Raw genomic sequence first — 19,665 nt, forward strand, 5'->3', positions numbered from 1 at the left:
CTGGGAGTAATATGAATGATCTGTCTGGATCACAAGCCACATCCTTGGCTACAGGACAGTGTAACAGCTTGCTTTGCAGCCCTGCTAATATTTCACCCAATGGAGAAATAAAGGAAATAGACCATTGTTACCAGGATGAAGGGGCATAGATGCTGGAAGACTAGAAGACAATTCGTGTCAGTTATAGTGAGACAGAGGGCATGTGCAAAAGTGGGAAGACTGCGTGCAGCCATGGCACAGGAACCCTGGTTAGAGTCAGCGTGAGGGGTTGGGCTTAGGGCCTGCGGGGAGTGCTCTGAAGTTGCTCAGTCTATGAAACTGGGAGTTGGAGTCTAGTCAGGTGCCTGCACCTGGCATCTAAGATACAGGTAGATGGCTGTTGTTAGACCTTGTATCTTGTACCCATTGTGGGTTGAACATTTCTCATATATTTATTAATAATTCATAGTGTTACACATTTTATCGTATTTTTGCTATTTTTTTAGTTTACCAGTTTTTACACTACATGCTTCTTATTTTAATAACAATGGTAACCATTTGCCTAATAGATTTATGATACTTAATTTTCCTAATGACTTCTGTTTGGTTTTCATGGTTCATGTTATGAAGAAGTTTTAATTTTTTACGATATCAAGTCAAACAATTTTTTCATGAAACTTTTTTCTCTATTGCTTTTGTACTTGGGACGTGAGCCAACAATTTCAGCTCAGATATATAACAGATTTACATTTTCTTATTATATGCTTTGTTTTACACAGTTAGTGCCTTGCTCCATGTACAGCTTGCTTTTTTTCTCTTGTGAGTGATCAGTGTTTACGATTATATCCTCCTCCCATAGTTAGCTAATTGTGTGAACATCATTGATCAAATAACGTTTCCTCGCCTATGGATTTGTGATGCCATTTATGCCATAAAACAACATCCTTAAACACACTAGAGTTTGTTTCTAAGCAATCTATTCTGGTTCAACAATCTGTCAATTGTCCTCAGTACAATATTTTTTGAATTTTTGATGCTTTACAATGCATTTCAATAGGCAAAAACTCTCCTTGCCAATTGCTCTTATTTTTCAAAAGACTTTAGCAATTGTGCCTGATTACATTTCTTAAGGAAATTTAGAATTGCATTTGTCACAGGAATTGTTTTGGGATTTTGAGAGAATATTTGTGTGAATTTGAGATGAATTTGCTCCTTTGTGGAGACGTAATCATAATAGTACTTGGTGTTTAATGAATACTTTTGATATTCCAGAAGTGCTACATAAATGTGATCTCATTTAATTCTCAGAATAATCTTATGGGATAGGCCCTGTTACAGGACTCGTTGGACAAATGAGGCCTGGAGAAATTATGTGTCTTTCTAAAAATTACCCGGCTGATTAGAGGCGGAGTCAGGGCTTAAACTCAGGTTTGTCTCCGGGACTTGTGTATGAAAGATCCCAGCTCTTGCTCTGTGTTCTTTTTCTATCTCTTCATAGAGTTTTGTGTTTTTTCATACATTTTTTGTGCTTCTAAAATTAAAATACCTAAGATTACCTAAGATTATCCTTGGGTATTTTATATGTTATTCTTGTTCATTCTATTTCTCTGTGGTTATTTTTGACATATATGAAAGGTACTAATTTTTAGTCCATAGTGTACCAGCCCAACTTAATGATCATTGAAAATGCCCTCAGTTGATTGTCCTGGGTTTTCACCAGCAAAAAATGATACTACTGAAATTGTTAAGATGGCAATTCTCCCCAAACTGACCTACAGATTCAGCACAACCTTCATTCTAATTCCAGGTGTTGTTTCTTTCTTTTAAATTGACAAGCTGATTCTAAAATTCCTCTCTAAATGCAAAGGACCTAGCATAGCCAAAACAACTGTGTAAGAGGAAGACAAAGTTGAGGAACTCATGCTTTCTAATTTCTCACTGTGCGACAAGGCAACAGTAATCAAGACGGGGCGGTGCTTCCTGGAAGATGGACACACGAATCAGTGGGACAGAACTCAGAGTCCCTGACACAAACGAACACACCTCTCTCATCTAGGACCAACTGATTTCAACAAGGATGCAATAATATTTCAATGTGGAGAAATTGTCTTTTTAACGAAGGGTGCCAGGACAACTGGATACACACATGCAAAGGAATGCAGTTGGATTCCACGTACAGAAAGCTAATTCCAAATGAATCATAGACCTTACACCACATTACACCGCACACAAAAGTTAATCTGAAATGTAAGAGCTGAAACTATAAAACTCTTTGAAGAAAACATAGGTATCACTCTTGGTGGTCTTGGAATAAGCAATTGTTTCTATGAATGGTCAATAAACACATAAATATCTGAATATTATTAGCTATCAGAGAAATGCAAATCAAAATCGTAAGTTAGTACTTTATACCCGCAAGGATGGCTATAATAAAAGAGATAGATAATAACAAGTGTTTGCAAAGATGTGGAAAAGTGGAAATCCTCATACACTGCTAGGGGCAGTGTTCAATGGTGAAGTCACTTTGGATAGCAGTCCGGGAGTTCTCCAAACATGGGACATAAAGTCACCGTATAACCTACTGATTCCTCTCCTACGTATACACCAAAAAGGAGTTAAAACATATATTTATACAAAAATCTGAACATGTATGGTTATAATAACATGCTCACAATAGCTGAAAGTGAAAACAACCCAAATGCTCATCAACTAATGGATGGCTTAATAACATGTGTATCCATGAAATGGAATATCATTTGTCAGTCAAAAGGAACGGTGTACTGATATGTACGCCAGTGGTACAGGACGAATAAACCCTGAAAACATTGTGCTAAGTGAAAGAAAAAACATTGACAAAAGACCATATATTACATGATCCAGTTTATATGGGATGTCCAGAGCAGGCAAGCCCACAGAGACAGAAAGTGGACTACTAGTTACTAGGGCTGGTGGTGAGGCGACCGGGGTGAAAGGGGACTGACTGCTGACGGATATCAGGGTTTAGGGGCATGATAAAAATATTCCAAAGTTGACTCTACTTACAGTTGTACAATTCTGTGAATGTTTGAAAAACCACTGAGTTGTATACTTTAAATATTGTATGCTATATGAATTATACCTCAGCAAAGCCACTGTAAAAATGATAATTCTATATTCTTTCTAATAGGTACACCTCCCACTTTCTGTTTCATTGTAAAAGGCCACAGACACAGCATGGAGCACACATGGCCACAGGCTCCCAGGAACACTGGACCTGCCACTGAATGAACACCTTCTAGGACTGGATCCTGTGGGCCTTTGATGGACCTGGGCACCCCCATGTTTGATTGGCCGGAACTTTAATGATAGCTTATTTTACGGTATTTTTTATTATGTGCCTGATCCCTTTCCAACTATTTTCTTTCACTTGTGTTGTTCATTTAATTTCCAATTATCCTCATTTTAACATATGTGCACATTTAAAATGTTGAATAAAAAAAGGTGGGAAGAATTGTGGTGGGTGTACTAATCCTTATAAAAATGTGAGGGATCCTCAAACATTATAACTAGAAGGAAATACTTAGCTTCAAACTGCATCACTATCAAGCAGCAAAGAATGAAAATTAAAAAGTCAAGGTTCAACTCAATGAACCTCCAAAGCACAGTTCTGTGACAAAAGGCAGAGAGGGGAGGGACTGAGGGTGGAAGGTGGGGTGGGTGGGGCAGGGGGAAGTGATGGTGGGAAGATCGAGACAACTGAACTGGAACAACAACAGAAAAACAATCTCTAGAATAAAAAAAAAAGAAAAACAAAACAGAAAATACTAAAAATGACAACATATATGAATGAATTTTTCTATCAATTTGAAATGAACTCACATCTGTGACGTAGATCATGACAGTGCTTTCAAAAAGCACTCTGGGGTCACGTGGTTGTACCCCAACTGTGTAAAGTACTGCCGAACCCAGGAAAGACAGGACACTAACGCTCATCCGACGCGCACAGCACGGTTCCACGGCATGACGGGGCAAAGGGAGAAAAAACAGGAAGGCCAGGGCTTAGTTCTCCTCTGGACACGGATGTCTGCAGCATAAATGAAATAACAGCAAGTATAATGTAACAGCATATTGAGGGAAAAATTTACCATGACCAAGTAGTGTTTAGCTAGGAAATTTAGGAACTAAGCCAACAGACTCTACCTCATTTATAGCACGAATGAGGGAAGTTCACTTGACAGTCTCCTTAGCTGACAAAATGGCATGTGTTAAAATCTAACTCTCATCACTGATTAAAGAAAATATTAGGACATCTCAGAAAATGGTTTCCTGTGTATATTATAGAATGGACATTGTATTCAATGAAGAAGCACACTAGAATTGATTTTATTGAAACCAGGAGTAATACAAAAGTGCCTATTATCACCGCCACTATTTAACATAGTTTAAATTTCAGCCAGGGCACAGAGCAAAGAAATGAAAACAGAAGACGTATCTATCGGAATGGCAGAGAGAAAAGTACCGATATTTACAGACAAATTGATGACATACTTGACAAAGCACAAGAGAATGGAATGAGAAACTATTAAAATTAATGAAAGAATTCAATAACGTTGTCCAATTAAGACACTGGTGTGTTGAAGCCACAGCAATAACCAGAGAATAGAATGGGAAAAAAATCCATCGCTTTTACAAACAATGCTTTCAATTTCTTTGTTTCAAAATAGTGTGCACATATTAATTTTATACGTCCTTTGACCCAATACTTATTTAGGAGAACATTTAAAATGTGTAAGTGATGCAGACTACATTGTCTACAGTTCTGTTCAACATTTTTGTGTTATTACCTGGGATCCAAGCATGCCCAGTAGGTGCAGAGGTAACAGGCCCGAGGTGCAAAGCAGCCGCCGATGTTTCTAATGGCTCTCCTGCCCGAGCAAAACCACGGGTGAGTCATTAAGACAGGATGATGAGCCTCCATTACAAGGGGAAGGGAGGTTTTCATCGGTCTCATGGAATGATCCCTGGCTGCCCACAGTATGTCCCTGCTGTCATTTGTCTGAATCCTTTCCAATTAGCCAACGTCAGTAGCGCGCGGTGACGTTTTCAGTCCGCTAGTGGAATTCTCCTACAACAGAAAGAGCGATGGTGCGAGAGGCAGGCATGTACCTGGTCTGCACACCAGGTTCCTCGGGGACTGTTGGCTGTCTCATGGTCACTGACTCTTGATTGTTCTTCTCAGTCAGCTTCACCTGTTGCACTTGAATAATGTTCAGAGCCACGGGCATGGCAGAGAAATCACAGGCTGTGCAGCCAGCCACCCCTAGGACTGGATCTCAGCTGCTGCTTGTCAGCTGGAGGTCTTTGGGCATTTTAATGTTCTTTGCCTTGGTTTCCCTGCCTATAATAGGATGGCATTAACACCTCCCCTCAGTGTGGCTGCGCCATTTGTGCAAAGCGCCTGGAATGTAAAAGATGCTCAATAAATCAGTAGTGGCTGTCATGGTCCCGGGTAAGTCTGTCTGGCTACATGTGTGGGCGGGTTTGCTAGGGACTGAGGAGTTTCCCAGGATGAAGGACCTTGGGTGTTAAAACTGGGACAGTCTCAGGAAAATGGGGGTCTGTCACCCCATTGTGGGGAAACAATCGTGATGGACCCAAAGGTCTCTGCCTCTGAAGTGCTGGCGATGTAGGGTAGAGGCAGCACAGGTGAAAGGGGTCTGAGCCCCCAGTGTCAGGCGCTGCTAGCAGCTCACCCCGTTCCTCTCGGGCAGTGAGCCAGTCCTGGGCAGCTTTCCCCACGAAGCCCCAAGCTGCCCCTCTTGGTCAGAACCAGCAAAAGTAGCGCATTGGACAGTGCCCAGGTCTTCCAAAGCTTTGTCTTTCTGCAGAATTTGCGTTCACTTTTGTGACAGTGGACTTCTGCTAGGCCACAGAAGTTAAGGCAATTTCACACTCGTGATTTTTTGCAAATTTCCCTTGAAGCAATAACATGTTTGTTAGAATACGACAGAAGGATCTTCAACCCCCCAAAGAGTGAATAACCACTTTTAACAAGTTAAGCATTAAAAATGAGAGAATGGTCTATTATTGGAAAAGAGCTCCAGATACAGCATGTCGGCTCTGAAGAGATACAAAGAAGGACTTTCTCCTGAACACATTTGCTTAACTCAGGAATAAACACTTCCCAGAGATTCCTGGGAGGCCCTTGGAAAATGAGAAAGGTTTTCTTCAGGAGGGAGAAGTTCTGGGATGAGGAGACACCAAGACAAAAAATCAGGGATGGGCAGGGCCATAGAGAATGCTTCGCCAGTCCGTTAATCTATAGTTTTAATAACCATTTCCAGCTCAGTGGCTTCAAGTGCAGAAATAGCTGTATATAAACACCGACAGTACTGATGTCGTAAGTGCTGTTCACAACCCAAACTGTCCAGTATTCCCATTGACCGGAGACATCATCTGGACAGTAGTGACAGCTAAAAGGACGTGCGGCCAGAGGGCAAATCCCGAGAGGCTACCACCAGACACTTGAACGTGTGCACGTGTGTGCACGTGCTGCCCCGTCTCACTCTCTGCCGTGAAGTCCTTCCTGCCAACACACCATCATGGCATTTGCCACCCCCCAGGGATTTCCTGCGGCTCACCAGAGAAAGAACAGGCCTTGGGGTTGTGTGCTGATTCCAACTTGACCTTGCTATGTTCCGTGTGACTCTGGGCATGTTATATTCCACCTCTCTGGGCTTCATATACAAAACGTTTGCCCCCCCCCCCCCCCCGTTGCCTTGGAGATTAGATGAGGTGCAAAGCACCAATAGGAGTTCCCTACCTTTAGACACCTGGAGTTTCTATTCCCTATGCTTCATTCACACTTGGAATGTAGTTAGCCTTACATGATGCTTGGGTAGCATTTCATTCATTTGTCCTCTTTCCCAAGTGCATGGTAAGCACGCTGAAGGCAAGGCTGGGTGCAGAAATCCCTTCCTGCATTCAGTGTAGTGCTGGGCCCGTGGCAAATTCCCAAAAAGTGAATTTTGATTTAGCACAGTCGTATCAACCTTTGACCAGTGTATTCATGATTATGAAATTCTAAAGGGGTGTAAAAAAGGGGAGTTGACCAGCCATAAACCAATGGCTTGATAGATTATGGTATATTCCATTAGTGGATCACTATATGGAAGTTAAAATCATGTTTTTAAAGAATACTGAACAAAGTGGTTTGATACGTCACACGCAAGGGGCAGGATATGTAATTGTCTGGTCTGTGTATTACCAACGCTGTAATGTACATGAGCCACGAGGAAATATGGGGGGGGGGGGTATGTATCAGAATATTAGCGATGGTTATACCAGGGTAGTGGAGTTTGTTTTCCTCTTGTTCCTGTTTGTTGGGATGACCCATGATAAGCATGTATTATTTAAAAATCAGGGGAAAGACTAGTAATTATTCTTTTTCTATGGAAGACAGCAAAGTGTATAAAATGAATGTCCCAAGCATGCTGCTGATGCTGCTTTAAGGAAATGGAGATCCTGTTGGCTCGTTCCCACCACACTCCACCCCGTGTGATCCCAGTGTGGGCTGTGTTATTCTGTTGTGTTAATGCTCACCTCTAGAGTAAAGAGAAATGGAGAGAGAAAGAATTTCTGCAGGGACTGGGCCACTTATTTAGAAATCCTTTTGTCCGATGCCCCTGAGATTTATGGTCCTAGAGGGGGTCTCCCTGCGTCATTCCATGACCAGGGAGGTCCTGATCTCCGAAATACTCTGGGACAGCCTCGGACGATACGTAGTGAGTGGCAGAGAGGTGGATGCCAAGACCCTCCTGCAGGTCAGAGAACACCTCCGAACACCCCACCTTCGGACTCTGCACCTGGCAGGCAGGAAGTCTCAGAAAGTGGTTCAGGGTCGAGGTGACATGATGTTGTCATCTGTGGGCTCTGCGACCTTGGGTAGACTGTTTAACTGCTCTGAGTCCCATCTGCAATGTGGGGGACAGGGATGACAACCTTACCTTGCCCACTGGGATATTGTGAAGAGTCGGTGTGATCAAGCTCGCCACATTCCTAACCTGGCCCACAGACGATAACCACTATGGTGACTCCTCTTACACCAGCGTGGTTTGGTAAAAGGAGCACAGCCTTTGGCTCTGAGGACCAGGTTCAAAGCCCACCTCACCACTTATTAGCTATGTGACAAATAGTGGCAATGAACTTGCTTGAGCATCGGTCTTCACATCTGGAAAATGGGGCCCATAATTCCCATTTCCAAATGTGGTTTTACGGACAGAGAGCAACTGTATAACGGACACAGGAGCAGGCAGAAGACAGGCAATAAAGTGAGTGGAGTGGGTTGAATGTGACAAGCCGGAGAACATCTGAGCAGGGGAGGCATGACTCCGTGCCAACCAATGGCCACCATCCAGGGACTTAGACATATGATTTGTTTGTAAGACAAGAAAGAAATTTTGAAGTTTTTACAGGAAATGCATCAGTTTTTAAATGTTGGCCAAGCATCCGAAGTTTTTCAGCCAATGCCGAGTAGGTCACCGTGGTAGGGTGGGGTCCTACCCCTATCAGGGGTTCGAGTTTCTCACCCACTGATGTGGCACTTGTCCTCGTGACTTGCTCTGGCCAATGCACGCGCCAGGAGCGGGTGTGCACGTGTGGCTTGGCCTCTCGTCGCCCCTCCCCCCAGAACCTGCCCAGAGGAGAGTGTGCCCTGGAGAGCCGCTGTCCCAGGAAGAGACAGACCCACGGGTTAGCCCTGAACCACAGTTGCCCCAGGAGACCTACAGTCCCATGAGTGAGAAAACGAAATATTCGTTGCCATAGTCGGTTGGGGTTTCGAATGTCACAAAGTCAAACCCAACTCATGCACCACCCTTGGGGTCCCAGTGTGAGCCCACCCAGGCAAAGCACCCGGCAAGGGACGGACACGCAGTGTACGCTTCATAAACGGTTGCCCTAGGATTGTCCTGGGCCTCACGCATCATCCGGGGCTTCTCTAATCGCCGTTAGACTCAGCCCAACGCCTGGTAAAACGTTTGTTTAGAGCTGAATGTGTCCTCCGAGAAACCCAAATACATCCTTCTCCACATGCACCACTCACCTTATTATTTACCCACAGGGATAAATGTCACCCTGCACTGGGCCACAGCATCACAGACTGCTTGAGGTGTAACAGGACAATGAGTGGTAAATAGCGGTTTTATGATTTCTTATCGGGGCGTTTTCGCTCTATTCTACCAACGTGTCTGAAAGAGCTGAGACAGAGAGGATTCGGTGGAAACGATTACACTGCTCAGACTGAGAACGGTCTAGCGGACAGTGAGGGGCGTTCAACAGTAACTGGTAAGGACGGTGCTAAGGCAGACGCAAGGGCAAAGTGCCCGTGGGCCCCGGAGGGCAGGCTGAGCTGGGGGGCACCTCCGGGGATGTGAGGAGGGAGGAGGGCTCTCAGCGAGAAGAGCTTTGCTTATGTAAGAAGGTGGGGCCAGCGTTCCAAGAGGGAAAACACATGCAGAGACACACGGGACAGGAGCACTCGGTGTGTTTAGAAAATTGGCAGGAATCTAGGCAGATGGAGAAGCAGGTCCCAGGGGCAACAAGTGTAGGTAAGCGAGGACCAGGCTGTGGACTTTGTTGGATTTTGTAGATGGTTGTTTCCAAAGACGGCCACCATCCGTTCCTCCCCCTGTAGGCACATGCCCCTTGTCGCCCAAGGAGGGAGCCTGGGCCTCCAGGCCTTGAACCTGGGCTGCTTTGATGGACAGCGCAGAGACGCTGCCTCAGTTCTAGGCACTGGCAGCTTAGGTTTCCCCTCTCCGGGGATGCTGGCTCTTGGAACAGCCCTCCCGGAACCCCCCTCTCGTTTGGCGAGGACCCCAGGGAGAAGGCACTGTGCCCGGTAGCCCCCGCTGGGCGCCTACCCCATGGCCAGCGATGTGAGTGCGCCACCGTCTTGGATGTCCAGCCCAGTCAAGCCTCTGACAACTGCAGCGCCGGCCAGCACCTGAGTCCCTAAGGGCAGACCACCTGGCAGAGGCCCGGGCGCTCTCAGAAGGGTAACTGATAACCAATGGTCCGCCCAAGTCTCTAAATTTGGGGTGGATTTGCTGTGCAAGAATTGGTAACCGGGACAGGTGTCAAGCAAATTGTCCTTGGCATCATCGATAATGACTGCATATTGGTGACTGTAGAGGATTGATACAAGAAAACCTAAAACGGGGAGGTGGGGTTGGGGGTGAACTGGAAGTTCTCTCAGCAGTGGGGAGGCAGGGTGCAGCTGTTACCCTGTATTTCCTTTGGCGCTGTTGCTATTATCCTGCACGTGTTCCTTACGATGTTAATAGTCTAAGGGAGCAGTGCGATGTTCTAGAAAGAACCCAGGTCTTGTCAAGGGAGATCCATTACAACCCCAACGGTGTCACCCATGAGCTATGAGCCAGGGCAAGTCACTTGTGGGGGTAGCCTGTGTCCTGCCCAGCTGCCCTCTTGGAGACCAGCACTCCCACGCCAAGATGCTATGACCGTCACCTTCTTGTTGGCCTCCTCGCTGCAGAAATGCCCGTGGGTGATGGCAGGCATATTGCTCTGAAGGTTGCAATCCCCTGCACAGCTGGGGAGGGCCCCGGCCAGGGACGGACCGGCACAGGCTCACAGTCTGGTGGCGCGCGCAGGGCGGGACAACTTTGCAGTGAGGTCTGTGCCTTGAGCCCCGCCCCCACGGCCCAGGCCCAGGCCCAGGCCCAGGCAGCGGACTAGCTGGGTCCACAGTTTCCCTAGGCTCCTTCCCCTTCCTTATTCTGCTCCCTCCATTCCCTTAAGGGTTTTATGTTTTTCTCCAAGAACCCACCCTCGGTAAACCTTGTGTCCTGGAATTGTGGTCTCAGGCCCCGCTTGTGGGAATCCCAGCCTAAGACACAGGTCCTCCCTTCGCCTCTCTTTTTCCAACCCTCCTTTCCAGGATCTGCTGAGATGACAAGTTAAAACTTCTTGGCACTCAGTACACACTCAAAACATGCTAACAGGTTTTCTCTCTCGTCTTCCGTATCGGCACAAAGCAGAAGAATGGGAAGAAAGTTCTTGACACAAAGAAGACCTCAAGTAAATTTTCCACGTTCTCTGTAGAGCAAATCTTTTAGAAAAATCGGCAAGTGAGGCATGATTTTGTAAGATATGTGGGGATATTAATGCCTCCTTAGTAGAGCTGTGAGGATTGGCTGAAACAGAGTTGTTTGGTGCAGAGTAAGTACGCGGCGTGTGGAAGCCGCTGCCCTTGCACTCAGCCACCTCCAGGGGCACAGGCCAGTCCCTCCTCTGTCCTCGTCATGTCCTTGGCCAGCACAGTGCCCCGCACAGAGGAGGCACCCCTGTGTCTGCCTGAGTCCAGTTCAGTGTGCGGGCAGAGAAGCCATACTCTGTCAAAGAGGGTCCAGGATTGATAATTGCACTCCATGTGGAGTGTGGGCAGTAAACTCAGGCTCAATGCTTCTCTTCACTGTGGGCAGATTCCATTGCCTGTGCTCAGAAACAGCCAGACTCACCGTTTGGGTCGTTAACACAGTTTATTATTGGCACACTTATCAGTAAAGCATACATAAAATACAGCTGTTTTATAACACACGGAGCCGCTGTGTCTTTACACGTGTGGAGGAACATATTAATATGCAAATGGAAAAATTAGTTCTCTTATAAAGTTTCACATAAATACACTGGTATTGCCCACCAAGAAAAAAATCCCCGTAAAAGAACCAGGCGAGGGCTTTACAAAATATTATACAAGAAATATATGATGAAAAGAAACAACGGTCAACTCAGATACAATAAAAAAACACAAAAGAGTTTCAGATTTATTAAACTGCCCACGAAAGTAATGGATTCCATGGCTTGGAAACGTTTGGATCCACAGCAATTTTCGCAATGCATAAATTCTCAAGGGGCCACGTGTCCTTCTTACATAAAAATCTGCCTCGGTGTCTTTGATGGCAAAAAAGACATTTCTTGTTTCAGCACGCAGGCTCAACGGAACCACCTCGGGCTGGAGAACCAGTTGACATTCGCTCGCTCGTAAATTCCCCCGCTGGGCCCCCTTAGCTGTTACCCAATGAGAGAAAAGGTGAAGGGAACAAAGGTACACTTAAATTACTTTCCAAAAGCGGATTTTTTTTCTTTTCTTTTTTTACTGAAACAAGAAACTCTCAGATGCAAGTCAAAAAGCAGAAAATATTTTACAATATGAAAAAGTCGTCTGTCGTTAGGCTCGGCAATACAGTGAGCTCCTGAGCACGGAGGGCTGATCCGCGACCTGGGCTTCGTCGGATGCAGGGAGGAGCAAACTGACAAATGCGTGCTCACGCGATGCTAGGAGAGGCACGAGCGTCTGCTCTGGTTTTAGTTACGGTCAGTGCCAGTATCTGCGTTACCTGTGAAGGCCTCCAGGAAAGAAGGGTCACGGAAGTATGTTTTGGAATGATCCTCTCAATGTTAAAAAAAAAAAGTGAAAGAAAGGAACTCAGATCATTGTGGTTTAGAAATAGGTATTTGCGTGAAAAAGTTTGTAGGCCTCCTCCTTCCTCTCCTGTCAGTAGGGATCTGAAATGGTGAGTGGAACCCACGGGCCTATGGACAGAGGGTTCCGGTAGTGCCAGTCAACCTTACTGGGATGCCTGGGGCGGGGGGTTTTCTGATTTGGTCTCTTGAGTGCCGGGAGGTTTACTGTTCCACGGGCTGCTGTTTCCCAGGGCGGGTGAATTGTTGAAGTCTTCCTCGTCGTCCATGCCGTTGGCCGCATCATATTGCGTGTTTTCTAATCTAGTGATTAGCCTTTCGTCCTCGTCCCCAAACTCACCTCCCATCAGAGTTGGCTCTCCTACCACCATCACATCCTGTGAACAGCAGCTGACATTATTACGGGGAAACCTTGGGAGAGAGAAGCTCAGCTTAAAACACTAGTGGGAGGAGCTGGGGGACCTAGGACAGACACACTCGAGTACTGTACACCAGGGTCAAGTCTCAGTGTCGGGGGGCCGAGGTGCATATCTGATTTCTACAGGAAATAAACATCGCCTCCTGGCGTGCAACAACCACGCGAGTTTATGTCCTTAGTGCGCAGCCTGACACCGGAGAACGAGCAATGCTAGCAATCTGCAGAAATAAAAAAATGGATTTTTCAAAATTAAAAAAATCCACGCTTTTCACTTGCTGACACTGGGGACGTTAGAGAGGGTGGTGGAACCTTCTGTGGGGTGCGTCTCAATACCCCCGAAAATCCACCACTGCTACTTGGGGCCTTTGGAAACTGGCAGCGCGCAAGGGGAGGATGCGGTGCTGGAATCTCCACGCCACCCCTTCCAAACGGCATTTTCTCTGCCCCGAGGAGGCTCTCTGTTGTAACTGAAGACGGAATCTCCCTTTTTCTCTACTCAGTCAGGCCCTTTTATGCGGCCAATATCCTTGACATTCTGCTACTTAATTATGGTAATTAATTTAGGTAAAGTTTTCGATAAAAACAATGTTCACACTGATTTGACAATTTGCATAGCTAATTAAGTCATTAGCAAAAACCTGCTGATTGCCAACAAGCCCTGAATTTACCATCTGTTATTTCATGGTGGCTGTCACCTAATCCCCACATAGGCGGCCCCGCCACCAATCCGGGCAGTAAAGAGAACCCGTCTGTCCAGCTGGTGCCATAAAAGGAAGATGAAGAGCACTAATTACAATTACACTGATGAAGCCAGGAGTCATCAGAAATGGAAGCGTGCGAGAAGAATCCATCTAATCACTCCTTTAAGTACAAACTGTCCTCCCGTGCTAACAAGGAAACCACCTACTGTCACCGGGACCACCCAGGAGGCCACTGCCGAGAGGCGCGAGGATGGGGGAGGAGGATGCATGCACGGGGCACAGCGCCGGCCTCTGTTCACGGGGAACCCTATGGGGTGGGTGGGTGACCTGGGCAAGGGGCAGGACACCTGTCAGGTGGAGACTGCTGGGCAAGCTCTGAGCAAAGTCCACTTAAAAGTGCAGTGATGCCACAAGAGCGCCTAGCTGCCCTGAGCCTCCATGAGGTCTGGGCCAGAGGCCTTTGCGCTGCGATGGAAGGGTGCACTCCCCGGGAGGGGCGGGCTAATCGGATGAAGCACCTTGACAACCGGGCAAAAATTCTCTTCACTGGAGCAGGAGGAGGCTCTCCTGGGCAGCCTGTGCCTCTGCCCAGGCCAGGAAAAGGTCCGGAAGGTGCTCCGGATCCCATCTAGAATTCCAAAGGTGCCAGCCAAACAGAGCCCTTCATTACTACTTGAATTATTTGGGAATAGAAAACCTTGTCTGATTGATGGGTCGATTCCCCCAGAATTATGGGAAGATAATCGATAGATTTGCAAACTTTTTTTTTGGCAAATCACTCTTATGATTTGATAAAAAATGATTTTAAAGAGCCATGTCCCAGATGAAGTAAATGCCTAAAATATGAACTGGGTACACGCAGCCACGTAGGTACTGGCAGGATAATCAGATGTGTGCTTCCAAGAACATACATATGATGCAGCAAAGAGCCAGACATGGTTCTGACATGTTAGGAGACTCATGAGGACTCTTAAGGTGAGACTTCAAAGTCACAGACTGTGATTGGCCAGAAAGCTGACATGATTTTAGACGCGCCAAGGTTATCTGGTTAGCCAGGGCAGTTGCCATAGGACCTACCAGGGGTGTTCAGGTTAAAAAAGTGCCCCTTTGTCACAGGCAATTAGGAGAAGGCACTTATGATCGGGAAAAAGGCAGCTGGAGAGAATAGGGCAAGCTCAGCAGAGGATGACGGGTGGGGGGGGGGGGGGCGACCTCATATCCTAAGAGCATGTAGAGCGCTTCGACGGGCTTGGAAAACACATGCGTAAGGTGCCTCCGGGCAGGAGAAAGATGTTAGACCCCACCACGTGGGTGCGCTTTAGTACTGTGAGTCCGAGGTTATCGAGAGAGGCGGGGAGGGTGTGAGGAGGGAGGCGTAACTGGAAAGAGAGGAGGAAAACAAGAAGCCGACGTAAGCGTGGTGTGGAGAGAAAAGCTCCCAACACTCCGGATGCCTTCATTTGTATCCGAAAATGACAGTCATTCAAGAAAGGTCCTCTGGAAATAGTGATTTGAGTCACTTCAGATGGGGCTGATGTAGGCTTGTAATATGTCTGGTGGGTCTTTGTTCTGAGAACAGCTGGAGAAGATGCCCAGGCACAGCTATTTTTAAGCAGTCTGCACTTCAGGGAGATGCCGCACGGGCCTCACGGACTGTAAGAAATAGCCGTAGCCAGACACGCCATCATGTGTGCACATGTGTGTGTGTGTGTGTGTGTGTGTGAGGAACCGATGGCAAGCTACAAAGAGACCTGTGTAATGGACTTGTATGCACAGAGATCCTTGAGGCCACTAATTCAATTAGGCACATGTCTCGCCCTGGCTCTTCTGAACTTTTATAGACTAAGACTGTGGTTCTCTTGCTCAAGCAGACCTGATCCGTGAACCTCACGTGAAGTGAACGGAGACACAGTGCGTGTTCTGGGCGGCCTTGAACTAGGAGATATTGGCATCATTCCCCACCCCCACATCTTTACACATTCCCCCCCGACAATCAACACGAGTGCATTTCCTTCCCATCTCCGCTATCCGGGTGTCCCCAGGAGGCAATATTGGTGCAGCTGAGCGTACCCCATGTGCCCTCGGCTCCCCACGAAGCAGACCTCTGCTCCTCGCCGGAGGCCTGGACGTGCCACCAGCTTTTGCCCATGTCACATCTGCTTACTAATCAATCCCCCGTGCAAGGACCACCAACCTCTGAGGAGGACTGGAAGTGACTCCTTTCAGGGCCCCTCAATGCTTCTCCTTAAATTGGCCAGAAGGGGTCACTGCTGTTGAATGACACAGGTCTCCATCCCTCCCAGGGTTGAGGCTGCAGTTCGGGATGGCTCCTAGCCCCTGCTCATGGAGTGAGAAGCAGAATCCAAGGATTAAACCCTAGTCCTCGCCGGACACACCCACTGCTGCCACGGCAGCCACGTGGACCACAGCTGTGGTCGTGGTGGCACGCCGACTCTGTTCACACCCTTGGACAAGGAAGCCGTGTCTGTAGATCGCGTTTCTAGGATATTTAAGCAATAAAATCGTTGGTGATTTGGTAGACAGGGTTACAAGATGCGATCCCTACGAGCTGGGTGCTTATCATTTAACATGCATTCAATGAGATTTTGCACATTTCCCTAACCTGGTTGCCTTCCCTCCCTCTTTTAACCGTCTCTAAGTCTTACATAATTAAAACATCATTCATTGCACAGCGTGGGGACAGTGCTGAATTTCTGCCCTCCCTTCCCAGCGGATGCCTTGTTCTCGCAAAGTCCAAAGGGTCTCAACTCGTTAAAAATCCTCTGGACACCGGTATGCTCCACTAAGATCCAGTTGTTGGATTGGAGGACAGGAGCACGATGGGGCAGAATGAACTAGATGCGCTTTAAAATAAAATTAAAAGGATTCTGACCAGGGCAGGTATGTCAAAACACGCATGTGCTGCCATTCTACACCCATGGCAGACATCACCAATGGATGGCCGACCAAACCCAGTTCCTGCCTCAGAATCTTTCTCAGTCTTGTGCCCTGTGAGCTGCTGACACCAGGAGACTGAGTGGCAAGGAGAGAGGGAGCCTCTTTGCCACCTTTGGTTAGATGCTGACCGAAGGGATCTATACATAAAAGATCCTTTCACATAGAGGCCCAAGGCCCAAGGCCCATCACATATCTAGTGTGGGGCACATAGTAGGAGCTCAGAAATCAGTTGTGGAACTGATCAGAACTCTTGCAGCCACTGTGCCTTTAAGGAGCTATGTCACAGTTCCAGAACTCTCTGGAATGCCCTTTTCTCATTTATTACAGGAACTAACAAATGTGAGTTTCTAAAACTCCAGGATTAGATGAATCAATAAACACTGACTACGTATGTGGACTTTTTGGGTTGATTCCTACCAGGCCATTTTTCTCTAAGCATTTTCCAATTTTCACTGGAGTGGGAATAACTTGTTGGTACCTTAAATAAAAGACTCTGTTTTTCTCCTTTGATACTTTTCCCTGGACTCTCTAGGGGTGCTAGCCCAGTTCAGACTCCAGAGGTGACTCTGGTACTCCTTAAGGACTATTGTTCCTCGTGGCCTTGAAGTGCAACAGCGGTCCCAGCCCTGCGGGGCGGGCCACTGTCTAGCCCCTTTCCTTGTAACCAGTGAAAACCCCCCTTTGTCTGAGGAGGACGGCAGAGCCCTGGGGGCCCAGCAGTTCTCAGGTACCAATGGGGTTGGTTTTGGTCAAAGAGACCTGAGCGAAGGAAGGTAAGTGAGAATGGACGAGGGACAGGTTTGAAAGACACAGGCAGCAGGGGAGAACCGCCGTGAAAGAAAGGTCTGCTCTCTCGCGGGGAGAGACGGAGCAGACTCGGAACGTGGGTGAGCGAGGACAGCAGGCCAGGCGGGAACGAGAAGCGAGGAACAGGGCCCAGGGGAGCTTGTGCCCGGTGCGGGGAGCAGTGAGAAACAGGCGCGTGTCTGACGGCGTGGATGGTGTCTGGAGGGTATCCGTGAAGCACCAGGAATGTGCCGGGATTCCAACGACAGTCACACACCTGCTGAAGGGTGGCGTGACAAAGGCTGAGGACCACACATAACTGTGGTGCGGAGAAGGGACAGCAAGTGCTTAAAGGAGCATAAACATGTAAAGGCGATAAATGATCTAATTCTAGGCTGAGGAATGTGGAAGAATTAGGCAGAAGGGACAGAACTGGGAAAGAAATGATAGGAGATGAAGAAAGTTCCTAGATAGTTTGTACTATTTGGGAGCAACCCTCAGCTGTCAGCGTTGGAGTTCAATGACGCCCCTGCCAAGTGGCCATGTCCCTTGTCAAGACCCAGAAATGAAAGGCAGGGGTATTGGGGTCAAGAGAGTGGAGACCAAACTAGGGGCGGATCCTCCACCCGCACCCCCCACCCGGGCCCACCTTGAGCTGGTGAAATGGGTAAAGTGAAATCCACTAAGCTGCACTGTTGGTGGCTGCGTTAATGACCAAAGTCCCAAAATGAGAGGGGACGCCCATGCTGGGGATGCCCATGCTGGGGACACCCACGTCAGGGATGCCCAGCCGAATGCCAGTACAAAGCCTGAGCGCCTGGGGCTGGTTTCCCGCAGAGCACAGGGTCTCTGGGGATGGTGCCCAGAGCCCCTTGTATGCCACCAGGCGCGCTGCTCAGTGATATTTTAATTAAACCTTCAGTGACACATCTCCTGCCTGTGACTCTGACGGCTTGTTAATCCAGGTCCCACTGTAGCCCGGACTCCTTGCACTCCTTTCCCAGGCCCAGTTTGCAGGGGAAGGTTTCCGGGCAGAGGTCCCCGCTCCCGTCCCAAGCCCAGCCCCGCCTTCCCCTCCCCCACCCCCAGATGCCCAGAATGCATTTCAGCTAAAAGCGATTTGAACACGAGCCCCTTGGAGTTGGAAGACGGGCACAGGAAGGATTTGGGGCCTAAAAGGAAAGCGAGACTTACAGGTACCTGACTGGACAGACTCAGGTTGGCAGCGGGCGTTTTCTTCTTGCTCCCGGTGGTGTTGGCGGTGTTCCCCGCGCTGCTGTTGGACGTGCTGCTCGTGGAGTTTTTCCTTTTTCTCCGTTTGGTGGTCGGTTGCCTTGTGGGTTCTGCTGCAATAGGGAAAACGGGAGGAGGATCAGGTCCGGGGCAACCCGCGGACACTGGCCTCCGCGGCTGTATTTGTAAATGAAAAGGAGCAGGCTCTGTACATCTTTTCTAGTTCTTTTCCCTTTTCAAAAACAAATAGAAGGAAACAGCTGTTGGCCGAGTTTTAGCATCCAATGTGCACAACTCTTTTCCTTCACATCTAAAGAAAATGATTTGCATGTCATTGTTATTTCTAATTTCATATGCATGTCTGTAATCTATTAGTACAGTTTAGGAGTGAGCTGCAAATACCACTTTCATAGTTGAATTAAAAGGATTAGTAGTATTACCAAATTTTGGAAAACACTTTTTCTCTTGTTTACCTTTTCTTTATAACAGAGAGTTCTGGGATCCCTAGGGGGCCTCCAAGGTGCCAGAGAAAGTGGAAATGTAGTGAGCCAGTGTGTAACAGCAGCACCTACTGGTCAAGTGTTATATTGCAGCTCAGCACTATTTGACCTTGAAATGCTCAAGTAAAAGGAGGAAGTGTCAGGTTTATCAGCTGTGAATGCGAAACTTAGGGAGTCCCAAGCTGTGTGTCATTCCCAGATTCCATGGTTAGACCCTGACATTTCAAGAATACTAGTAATTTCAAAATTCCTGAAAAAAGGACTCAGTATGTCACAGCTAGTATATTAATCAAGGGAAGCAAGACCTTTTCAAGAACAGCCTGTTTAGAAATAGAAATATTTTGCACCTGAAGGATGGGTAGCATCCTAATGAAAATACAGGGGCTCATGGTAATTATGTATTGAGCATTACTCAGCGTTTCCATGTTCTTCTTTTCTATTGTTAATGTTTTCTATGTCATTACTATTTTATACTCATAGCAGCTCTTATTGATTGGGAAAGAGTACAATCTTTGCCTTGTAAATGAGAAGCCTTCGGAAGCCTTTTCCAGGCGGTTACTAAATGAGTTGAAAATGGCAGGTAAGACCATCCTTTCTGCTAACCCTC

At 47.3% G+C, this 19,665-nt stretch overlaps 1 protein-coding gene across 12 annotated transcripts in view; it reads right to left on the reverse strand.

Moving 5' to 3' along the window:
* Positions 1-11,500: 11,500 nt before the first annotated feature.
* Positions 11,501-19,665, reverse strand: part of LDB2 (LIM domain binding 2) — a 341,339-nt gene continuing 333,174 nt past the window's right edge. Inside the window, exons 7-9 of one of the 12 annotated variants that reach the window (XM_036019011.1) lie at positions 18,526-18,671; positions 15,776-15,918; positions 11,501-12,839 (exon numbers count right to left, since the gene is read on the reverse strand). In XM_036019011.1, the coding sequence (XP_035874904.1) occupies positions 15,814-15,918; positions 18,526-18,671 (251 nt within the window). In that variant the 3' untranslated portion in view covers positions 11,501-12,839; positions 15,776-15,813. Of the gene's footprint in view, positions 13,099-15,775; positions 15,919-18,519; positions 18,672-19,665 lie in introns of all 12 variants that reach the window. The other 11 variants (XM_036018994.1, XM_036019002.1, XM_036018982.1 and 8 more) reach the window with 11 other exon arrangements.

Source organism: Phyllostomus discolor, chromosome 1, assembly GCF_004126475.2.
Source record: "Phyllostomus discolor isolate MPI-MPIP mPhyDis1 chromosome 1, mPhyDis1.pri.v3, whole genome shotgun sequence".
Classification (NCBI taxonomy): Eukaryota; Metazoa; Chordata; class Mammalia; order Chiroptera; family Phyllostomidae; genus Phyllostomus; species Phyllostomus discolor.